General features: G+C 35.7%; 1 protein-coding gene across 2 annotated transcripts in view; it reads right to left on the bottom strand.

Moving 5' to 3' along the window:
• The window catches only part of EPSTI1 (epithelial stromal interaction 1), a 105,634-nt gene that overhangs the window by 76,617 nt on the left and 16,916 nt on the right, over positions 1 to 12,101 (bottom strand). Inside the window, exon 1 of one of the 2 annotated variants that reach the window (XM_051983862.1) lies at positions 4,202 to 4,511. The exons of the other annotated variant lie outside the window; for it this stretch is intronic. Coding sequence (XP_051839822.1) covers positions 4,202 to 4,263 — 62 coding nt within the window. The 5' untranslated portion in view covers positions 4,264 to 4,511. Of the gene's footprint in view, positions 1 to 4,201; positions 4,512 to 12,101 lie in introns of those variants that run through there. 2 annotated transcript variants of the gene reach the window in all.

Here is a 12,101-nt window from a genome sequence, read left to right as displayed (position 1 = left end):
TTTTGTTTTTTTTTTTTCTCCTTTTCTCAGTGGAGATGGAGGGAGAGAAATAAAAGCTTGTTAATGGATAAAAATTTCAAATTTGTTTATGAAGACTTTTGCAGCACTCAGGAAAAATCTAGGTATTTGACACCAAGCAGAGTCAAGATAAAGCACAAAAGCAGATTACTGCTCATGAGTAGGTGGGATATAAAAGAAAACACAATCAAGGTTTGTACATATAGATTTTTAAACCACTAATTACTCTTTAGAAGACTCTTTATTCAACAAGGGAATGTGTAACTTCAAAGAACAAATTAGCAAAGGTTGAACAGCAGAGGCCAAAAGGGCTGATTAACAGAAGCCATTTCTTCCTTATCTCATTACTTACCTAGCAGCAAGGTTTCAGCCAACTTCAAACCAGCCTGTAATTTTAGGCACGTGAGTGTTAGGTAGACAACCACAGCTGCATGCAAATTGGGCTGCTGGAGACCCAATTACCCAACATATATCAGCAGAAGGTGCACATGAAGCCCAGTGTGCACCCAGGGTTATGAATACAAAATTAAGAAACTGTTGCTGAAAATTAATCCCTTGTCCATTACAAAGTCTTTGTTCACTCAGAAGGAAGATTTTTCACTCCTCAAGTGCCATGACTTCAGAAGATCTTGGTTGCTGTAGCTCTGACTAGAATGCTTATAGTCCTGAATATGGTCAAACACCATAGGACCCAAGCAGACAAAGGTGCAGGTTCAGGTAAAGAATCAAGAAATGGCAGGTCCTTTCCTTTCCCCAAATATTATTCGACCCTCCAAATCTAGTAAAGTCAGAAAGGATTTTTAAGCAATTATTATGAGATGCTATATGACCAAGCATTTCTATATCACAAATTAAAAGAATCTTTGAGATAGAAGAAACCTCAGAGAAACAAAAACTCCAACATAATCACATGGAGGAAGAGAAGGAGAGCAAAGAAGGAAATAAGCATTTATATAGTGCCTACTGTTAAGCCATTCACAAGTATGATCTCATTTGAGGCTCACGACCACCCTGGGAGGTGGGTGATATTAATTTTTATTTTACAGACAAGTTTAAGTGATTTGTCCAGTCACATAGTGTCTCAGGCTATATTTGAACTCAGATTTTTTTGTTTATTTATTTATTTTTAGCTTCAGGACTATCAAGCTGTCCATTGAGCTGTCTTAACAATATACTAGCAAGTGGTCATCCAAATTTTGTTGGCAGATCTCTAGAGAGTCACAATACTCTAAAGCAAAGTTTCTTAAACTGGGAAGGAGGATGCAACTCCATTTGGGGTCTCATAGCTGAATGTGGAGATCATTAAATTATGATTTATTATAGTAAATGCTTTGTTTGTATGTCTATTTTATATATTTATATGTCTTAGGGCACATAAAAATTTCTTGGAGGAAAAAAAGTCGTGAATGGAAAAAAGTTTTTAAGAAATCCTGCTCTAAAATAATCCATTCCACTTTTAGATAGTAGGAAGGTAGCTCAGTGGAAAAATCTAGCTTCGGACAATTACTATGATCCTGAGTTTTCTCTTATCCTCTGCTTACCTCAGTTTTCCTCAATTTTAAAATGGTGATGATAACACTTACCTCCCAGAATAGTTGTGATGATCAAATGAGATCCTATTTGTAAAAATACTTTACAAACTTTAAAGCACTATATAAATGCTATATCATTTTTATCATATTATTATTATTCATTATTACAGCACTCCTTAGGAAATATTTCCCTGATAGAGCCCCAATGTGTATGCTTGCCATTTCTACCTTATTGATTCAAGTTAATTGATCAATCAAGTTATTGATCCCAAAGATCAAGCAGAGCATATTTAATTCTTTTCCCATATGACAACCTGAACACTTGAAAAGAGCTATCCTGTTTTCCCCCAAGACTTTTCTCTTCTCATTTAGATTCCTTTAAACAATTCTCAAAGGCCATGATTTCAAGATCCTTCAGTCTATTTGCCCTCAAATTCTGGGAATTATATTTTTAGGATGTCCATTAAAAAGGGCATTGTGACCTAAATAAAATTAGCATAAAATGGAATTATAAACTATCATAGGAAATACACACTAAGCTCCTTTCCCCAAATCTTACTACAAGAGGCCATGTTGCTAGAAGCCAAGTCATTCAACTCTATACTTTCTAGGGCCAGACATCCTCATCTTCACTTTGGCCCATCATCCATTTTGTGGGTCCCACCATCACTACTACACAGCATGCACATACTACACAACTAACACTTTTTCACACTAATTGCAATTTGGCCATACCTTCTCCATTTTATACCTGATATTTAAAAAATCTAAATGTAATACTTTATATTTAGCCCTATTAAATTATATCTTATTAGATATAGCTCAATATACTAGTTTGGCAAGATATTTTAATTCCTATTATCCAATATCTGATAACCATATCATCATCTCCGCTTTTATCCAAACCATCCAGCAACATATGGGCACACAAATCCCTAGATACTTCAGTGGAGCCCCACTTCTAAATTTAAATTAAATGACTAATGGCTATACTTTGGGTTCAGACACTTAAGTCTGAAGCTATATAACTAGTATTTTCTAATACAATTTTCCATTAATATAACATGGGAAACACTGCTTTGTTAAAAATAGGCCAACTGTATTAAATGTTCCCCTGATCTACTACTCTAGTAATCTTATTTAAAAAAAAAAAAAAGACATGATGTTAGTCTTCATGACATATCCTTGATGAAGCCAAAATAGCTTCTTTATCTTGAAATTTATTAAATATTTCTTTTATCAAGAGATTCAAATTTATCAGAATCAAAACCAAATTTGCTGGCCTATCCTTTGCAGACTCTGCTGTCTTCTTTTTTGGGGAAGTTGGGAGATCCTTTTCAAAAAGTCCTGGAACACTTGTTCTCCTTATCCAAAAAATATTAACATAAGTTTAGTGATCAACGTCCATAAGCTCTTTCAGGATCCAAGTATGTGGTCTATCTGGATCTGGTGCTCACGAAAAGCATCTTTCTTTGCATTTATTTGGAATAATAAACTCCCTATTAATCATTTTTTGTTCTGTCCCTCCAGATCTAAATATTTTCCTTGGCAGAAAAAACAAAAGCAGACATGAATAGTTCTGACTTCTCTCCCTCATCCATAGTTGCTGTGTTAAGCAAAGCAATAATTTTCCCTTTCTTTGATCTCCTTTTCTCCAGTGGAGGCAACAGAAAAAGGGAAAGAGAGAGAAGGAGGGGGGAAGAAAGGAGATAATGAGAGTGTGAAAGAAGGAATGAGAAAGGTAAAGAAAGGAGATTGGGGAAAACAAAGGAAGGAAAGAAAGGAAAAAAGAGAAAGGATAATGGGAGGGAGGAAGCAAAAAAGGGAAAAAAAGAAAAAGGAAGGAAGAAAGAAATCTTCACCAGCTTCATATTTGTCAGCCTTGTCTCATTCTGAGCTTTAGCATTCCTGTCATTATTCTCATAAAACCTTTATGGAATTTTATAATCAGTCTCCTGGGACCTGTCTTTATTTTTACCTTCTGTACAATTTTTTAAAGTTCATATATATGATCACAGGACCATTCTATCCATTGTCCAATCAAGCTGCTCTCATGGGTGATCTATGGTATTCTCTAATGGAATGCTGCTTTATCAGCTTCCATTGCTTAATCCAAATGCTCTTTACCATTGCTTCTCTTCTCCTACTTCTATCCACCATTCCTGGATTTCTTAAAAAGTTTTTTCTTAGAATACAATGCTACTCTGTCTCAGCTTCTACCTTTCAAGGGGGAAAGGCATATCCTTTCAGAATAACATTGTAGCCATGAGTCCCTATTCTACTACATTTTAATATAAGCTATAAAAAGCAATTTTCCTCCTTACATTAAGAAGTCTAAATTCATCTTGACTATTACCCACACATTATATATATGTATGTGTGTATTTTGAGTTTATACCCAACATGAGTAGCAGAGTGTATGTCAATCAGAGATAGTGGCAGATAAAATCCTAGCTAGATGTAGAGAGAGAGAGAATTTTCTCCCTTCTCCTTCCTTTCCACTTTAAAAGCCTTAGAATTAAATTTGCAAGACATGGCAAATACATTTTTGCCAGCCCTTGTGAGGTATACTCCATTACAGGCTAGGAGTCTATCATTCTTATACACTGAGCTATGGCTAAGAAATCCAAATTCCCTTATCGGATACTCACCTTCTAACGAGTTTTTCATTTTCTTCTGTCTGACAAGTTTGAGAAGATTCTCTGTTCTGCATATATGCACCCTGGGAAGACAGAGTTCTCTGTAACCAAGTCCACAAATTGTTCAACTTCAGTTGTTACCATCAGTAGGGAATTACCAACCACCATTCTCTCCTTTCCCTGACCCTAACAAGGAGATCTGTCATCTGAAGGCACTTGTGAATCCCTATCATCATTCTTTGAAGGACATATTTAGCTGTTTTTCTCTCAAAGGATCCAGTTCTCACCTCTTGAGAAAGAAATTCATACAGGCTCTGTTATTTAGGTTTAAGTATTCAATCATCCTTATTCCCTTTTCACCTATACGTGACAATTCTCCCACCTCCTAAAAAACAGTATAGGATTCCCCTCTGCCTCTTCATGTCATTTTTCTTTTTTGTTTTGACAGTGCAGACTTATTCTTGGTTGGAATTTTTTTGTATGTTTATTTTAAAATATATTCCTCTCTGAAAGAAGGGGAAATAGCTAGGTGAAGCAGTAGATAAAAACACAAGGCCTGAAATCAAGGAGACCAGAGTTCAAATGTGGCCTCAAATACTTAGTAGCTGTGAGATTCTGGAGAATCTTTATCTCAGTGTAAAATGGGCATACTAATAGTATCAACTTCCCAGGTTATTACGAGGATCAAATCTAGCATCCGCTAGGTGCTCAATTAAAACATATTTCCCTTCTTTTTTCTTTATAACCTGGGGATTGGGTAGATATGTGTTACTCCTTGACACAGTATGCATATGATTATTAGACGTAAGAATCTTAGACAAATTTTATGCACTTTGAGGTTACTGCAAAATTATCCCTATACTTCATACTTTCTAGAAGCAAGAAATTTGTCTTCTGCCATGTTTAGTGGCCAAGTGCTCTAAAGTACTGCTATGGTATTACAATGGAGCTCAACTCATTTCCCTAAAATATAGGGGGAGACAACAAAAAGGGGACAGGGGGAGACAGAGAGAGACAGAGACAGAGACAGAGACAGAGAGAGGAGAAAGAGAGGGAAGGAGGGAGGAGAGAGAGGGAGGAAGGAAAGAGAGGGAGGAAGGAGAGAGAGAGAGGGAGGGAGGAGAGAGAGGGAGGAAGGAAAGAGAGGGAGGGAGAAGAGAGAGAGAGAGAGAGAGAGAGAGAGAGAGAGAGAGAGAGAGAGGGAGGGAGGAGAGAGAGGGAGGGAGGAGAGAGAGACAGACAGGAGAGACAGACAGGAGAGACAGACAGACACACACAAGAGAGAGAGAGAGAGAGAGAGAGAGAGAGAGAGAGAGAGAGACAACAAAGAGAGAGAGAGAGAGAAAAAGAGAGGGACAACAAAGAGAAAGGGAGTGAGAGAAGACAGAGAGAGAGAGATGACGGGAAGAAATGACAGAAACAGAGACAGAGAAATGACAGAGACAGAGAGACAACAGAGAAAGAGACAGAAAAGATTTCACTAAAATAGGAAAACCTGCCCTATAGCTTTTGCCTTTCAACTCCATCAAGGAGAAAGGATGCTAGTCAAGCCAACACATTTGCTTATTATCACATCAGCACAAAGCTGGATAGTTATTCTAGAAAATGTTCAGTTGTGTCAATCGTTTCCAACCCTTTGCGACCTTACTTGGGGATTTCTTGGCAAAGACACTGAAGTACTTTACTATTTCCTTCTCCAGGCCATTTTGTAGATGAGGAAACTGAGGCAAAAAGGGTTAAGTAATTTGTCCAAAGACACAGCTAGCAAGTGTCTAGGAAATATAAATTATGACAAAGTTTTTGCTCTCCAAGAGCTCATGAATGAGATAATTAATATATATTTTCCTGAAGTATCTCATATTCATTCATTCCTTTCTTTATCTACTCTCTACCATAACATTATAAAGGAGGAAATGGAAAAGAGGGAAACTAGAAGCAGGCATTTAAAGAGCAAAAGATGTCTCTAGTTTCTCTCTTCTTCACCAATATCTTTAATAATATGGCCAAAGTAATGTAATTCACATGTACATCAGCTTGTATCCCAATCAAAAAAGAAAACTCTTCAGGAACATTGCATTATCAAAATTAAAACTCAAGACTAAAATTTTAGGTCCTCCACAATCACTCTTCCAGCCCTATTCTACCATGTTTCCCTCATTCCTTGTCTGAGCTAACCTGGGTCACATGTCCAGATTTTATCTCATTGTGTTCAGTTGTGTCTCACTTTTTGTGACCCCATGGATCTCAGTATGCCAGGTCCTTTGGTCCTCCTCTAGCTTCCAAAGTCTATTCAAAATTCATGTACCTTGCTTCTATAATACTTTTCTATCCATCTCATCCTCTGTCATCCTATTTTCCTTTCACTTTCCAACTTTCCCAACATCAGAGTATTTTTCAATGAGTCCTATCTTTTCATGACATGGTCAAAGTATTTAAGCTTCAGATTCAGTGTTCAGATCCCATCTCACCCTTCCTAACTCCATACCCTTCTTTATATGTGTTACTCTCTCTCCTTCCCCCATGTCTGGAACTAATTTCATCATCTTCCCTTCTCTATTCAGGATCCTTCCTCTCCAAGACCCAACTCAAATTATCTCATTCTATAATCACTCCTGATATCTCCCACCCAGATAGAGGTGTTCCCTCCCTTAATGCTCCCCACTCAGCTATTCAACATATGGAAAGTAATATGTACTTAATCACCTCCTAACCTATAGTATAATTTTTTTGCATTTATATCTTTTTATTTTATTACACTGCATGCTCATTAAGAGTAGGAATAGTGCTTAGCTCATTGACTTGCTTATAATTGAAAGTATATATTTGTTAAATCGAACAGGAAGAGATATTATGAATACAATACCCCTGCCAGAACTCCTTTGCCATGCATAGTCCACAATTCAAGACAAGCATGACCCAAACAAGTCTTTCTTGTGGTACTACATTAGCCATGCTCCAAAACTATACAGTGGAGTTGCTATTCATGAATTTTCAGCTGCACAGATGCATTTGGACTCAGATTCTAGGATAGGAATGCACTTGTAATTCAATTTCATTGTGAGCCTCTGATTTAGCAGCAGTTTGATAGCCTGGTATAGTGAAAAGATCCTTGGATTGGAAATCAGCATCTGGGCTTAAATCCTCACTGCCTTTGTGATCTTATGTAAGTCATTTAACCACTTCAGATCTCAATTTCTTCATCTGTCAAAGGAGCAAATTGACTATTTCTAATTTCTAATTGATTTCTAATGTTTCTTCTAGCTCTCAAGTTCATGATTGATACTTTTAAACAACTATGATTACATTTAATATTTTGGAAAGCTATTGCTTAAATTATGCCCAAAGAATTATAAAACTGTGTATACCCTTTGCCCCAACAATACCAGTATTAAGTCTGTTTCTCAAGGTAATCAGCAAAAAGGAAAAGAACCTATATGTTTGTTTTAAAATATTTATAGCAGCTCTCTTTGTGGGGGCAAAAAACTAGAAAAAGAATGTCCATCAATTGAGGAATGGCTGAATAAGTTGTAGTAATTAACTGTAATAAAATTATCATTTTCTTTTGGGAAATGACAAGCAGGTTAGTTTTAGAAAACTATGGGAAGACTTTTGTGAAATAATACCAAGTAAAAATCAAGAGAACTAAGAGAACATTACATACAAAAAAAGCAATATTGTTCGAAGAGCAATTGTGAAGAGCCAAACTATTTTAAGTGACATGATCATTCAAATCAAATACAAAGGATTTAAGAAGGAAAACGCCATCCACCTCCAGGGAAAGAACTGGTATAGGGAAGTGTGTATTGTGTGGTTCCTTGTCTCTATATCAAATGTTAGCCTTCTCTAACATGGGTTGGAAGGGATAAAGAGAGACAACTCAAAATTTAAAATATAACCAAAAAAAAATTTAAGAAGTTATTACTCATCTAATAAAAATTTGAAGTCTATCAAAATAGAAATATTTTTATCTTAGAAACTGGATTCAAACTTATAACCAATGTGATGGGGTAGATAGTATGAAAATACTATAAAATGGAAGAGAAGAAAAGGAGGTGGCAAATCAGTCCTAGGGTCTTTTTAAAATGAAATAATCATCTCTGCAGGCTCAATTGCAAGCATTGTTAACCTCTAGATTCAGGAATGGGGAAGTGGGGGAAGATCAATCATCAGCAATATCATATTGGAAATTCATGGAACAATCATTAGTGATATTTTAGCATCGTTAAGAACCAAATCTAAAATATTCCATATGATCTGGAAGAAAACATGCTCCTAAGTAATTCAGTTTCTATTCTTCCAGCTTGTTCTAAGAGAATAATTTAAATCTAAGGAGCTGCCTTCCACTGTAACAATATCGTGCAGTGTACAGCATAATGTCTCCATATACTTGAATATCCACCTCTTCTATCCTGGCTTTCTCTTGACATGAATACCAATGTTACTTATTCATGCTTTTCAGCCAATTAGTTCTTACCCACAGTTAAGTGGCCTCTGTTGTTTTAACCCACATATCATCCATTTCAACAGCCTCTCACAAAGCTTCTGATCCCCAAAAGCCTGATCTGACTACACTTAGCATTCCAGTCAGTTTCCTGATTAAGCAAAATCTAAGCTACCGAAATAAATGTGTATCTTTGAAAATGAGTTTCCTTAATTACCTCATTGAAATTTAATGAAATATCCCAATTTGGAAGATTATTTTAACTTCCCAATAGCACACATCAATGAGATGACTAAGGGAGAGTTTATGAAAGGAGACAAGTTTTCTGTTGTTCAAAGTTTCTCTCCCCCCAAAAGAATACCACCTTCCCTACCCCAAAATAAAGATTTTTTTTAAATATATTATTCTGAGGACTCCCCAAGACCATAGAGATTAGTTTTCTTCAGAGAAATCTGTGTATGATTTTCAGAACTTGTCATCAATAGGAAAAATTTTCTCTGGCAGTAGTGAAAAATATCTTGATAGATTCCAAGCATTATATAAACATATTCTCCTGTGAGAACATGCTGTACCAGATGCTATTTAAACTCCTAATTAGGAAAAAAACACTGGTCTATCAAAAAGCAAATATCCAAACAAAATAAGAGAGAGGAAGGATTAAATATTCATCTGTAGGAAAGAAAAATTTCAAAAGAATAGGTATTATACATTCAAAATAAATTTCATCTAAAATATTTAGGAACCTTAGGTGAAGAAAGACACATACATTTTGGACATAGCAAACATATAAATTTGTGTTACTTGACTACTTATTTGTTACGAAGATTGTGTCTTCCCCTTTTGTGGGGAAAAGGTGAGAGAGAAGTATTTACAATGTTACAAAAATAATATAAATAAGAGGATTACTGGAGCATCTTGTTACTAGAATAGCTAAATTCCAGAATTCAAGTGTGGCCTCTTACAGTTACTAGTTGTATTACCCTGGGCAAGTCAATTAATTGGTTCACTTTCCTCATCTGTAAATCAAGCTGGAAAAGGAAATGGCAAATCACTATAGTATCTTTGCCAAGAAAACCCCAAATTGGGTCATAAAAAGTTGGACATGACTAAAAATAACTGAAGCATCTTAAAAATGCACAGAAGGGAACAGGAAAAAGTTCAGAGGGAAACAAGACAAGCAGGACACCTTTGAAAATAACATGTTGAATTTATTATGTGCTATTAAAAATCAAGCTGTACATAAAGATTCAGTTCACATAATCTTCCTTTTCTGTTTTACTTTCTACATGGAAATTCTCCTTTTTTAACATTCATTAAATTTTGAATTAAAAAAAATTCTCCACTTGGGTGAGAATTTAGTTCCTAGAATTTCAGTATTTCAGATAGGTATATGAGATACAATCTAAACCAACCGCTCTAAAATAGTAATCATCCCCAAAACATTCTTGACATATGTCCATCCAAACTTCACTTGAAAACCACTGATGTATGACTTACTACTCCTTGAAAGGGCCATTCTTTCTTTAGAAAGCTCTATTGTAACATTTTCCTTAGGTAAATCAAAACCTATCTCAACAATTTGTAGCCATTACTCCTGGTTCTTCTGGCCTCCAAACTAAAAAAAGAAAAGAAAAGAAAAAGAAAAATCTAACCTTTCTCATACATAAAAGCACTTCAAATGCTTGAAGATAGCTATTATATCTCCTTTCTAAGTCCTTCCAGGCCAAATACCTCTAGCACTTTTAACCTATAGAAGATCACATAGCATAATCTTAAAGTACTTTATCATATATACTCCTCTCTTTTGCATATTGTCCACCTAACTGGCTTTTTTTTTTTTTTTTTTTTTTTTTGTAAAATGTCGTACCCAAAACTGAACACAGCCTTGAAGAAATACTTTGGCCAGGACAGAGTATTTTAGATCCTTTTCTATTCTTAATAAAGCCCATGACCACACATGTTAGCCACACTATTGCATCCTAATGAGTATTCAGTCCACAAATACTATCCCTTTTCCCCAACCCAAATCCCTTCCAGAGTTTCCCCATCTTGTATTTAATTTTTGAATTTTTGAACTGCAAGTTTAAAGCCTTATCCCTATAATGAATTTGTCTCATCATTCAAGCTGATGATATCTTAATAGACCATAATTCTATAATCATTCAACAGGTTAACTAGCTCTCCCAACTTTGTTTTATTTGTCGATTTAACAAGCATGCCTTCAACCACTTAGACCCTTAATAAAAATATTAAAAAGAATACGGCCAAAGGGAAGCTCCTGGGAAACCTCCCTTTAGGCTGAGAGTAATCTATGAATATCTATCGTGTCTGATCATTTTTCTAGTTCTGATTCTACGTAAATCTACTAAATCTAGAACCCAACTTCTCAAATTGTGTTTTGTAACCCCACATAGGGTCTTGTCACTGAATGTAGGGATTGCAAAATTATGATTTATTATCAGAAAAGGCTTGATTTGTATATCTAGTTCATATACCTATTTACCACATAACAATTTCTCAGGTGAAAAGAGGTTACAAGTGGGAAAAGTTTAAGAAGCCCTGATCTAGGCCATGTCTCTCCAACTAATATCTTGAGAGTCTTTTTGTCAAATGCCTTCTGCTGTCCAGACATCCTCTGACTAGAGCATTCCATTGAATTACCAATCCATTAACCTTGACAAGAGAGGAAATAGAGGTCTTCTCACTTGAAATTCTTGAAACAAGTCAGCTCTTAGCCTAGTAAGATAGTGTGGTATAGCAAAAACCTTTCTGACTTAGAAGTTCAGTGACCCATAGTTATATACTTAGCACTTGCAAAGGCAAGATTTTTCCACTTGGATTTCTCATGAATGAGCTTCAAGTTGAGTTTATAGTTTTCTGTGGAATCGAGGTCATAAATGTACTCCATACTGTCAATGGAGGATAGTAAGTAAAGTGCTTCACAAATCCAAAAGCATACATAAAAGGTGACTGACAAATCATCATTTAATAGTATGTCCTAGTATTTTCTTAGGGTCAAGATTAGGCCCACAAGTCTATGTTTTATAGAATCTGCCTCTTATTTAAAAATCAGTACATTTGCTTGTCTTCATTTCTATAGAGTTTCTCCTATTTTCTACAATTTATCAAAATCATTGATCACATAGCAAACCTACAATTAAATCCTTCCACTGCTCTAGGATAGCATGTGACTGGGCTTATCAAGGTTTGCTCTCTTGTAACAAACCCTGACACCATTAACCATCTTTGTCCTTTCCTTCCCAGTGTGAAGATCTTTGTCCAGAAATAAACAAGAGGTAAGTAACTCTGCCTTATCTCTACTGATTTCTTTTCTTTTTGATCTCTGACCATTTATCTGCCCCAAGAGTAAGGTTCTCGCCATCATTTGTCTAGAATGTAATGTACATATTTAACATATATTGGACTGCCTGGCATCTAGGGGATGGAATAGAGGGGAAGGAAGAGAAAATT

This window comes from Antechinus flavipes, chromosome 3, assembly GCF_016432865.1.
Source record: "Antechinus flavipes isolate AdamAnt ecotype Samford, QLD, Australia chromosome 3, AdamAnt_v2, whole genome shotgun sequence".
Lineage (NCBI taxonomy): Eukaryota > Metazoa > Chordata > Mammalia > Dasyuromorphia > Dasyuridae > Antechinus > Antechinus flavipes.
This window is presented reverse-complemented; position numbering and strand designations above follow the sequence as displayed.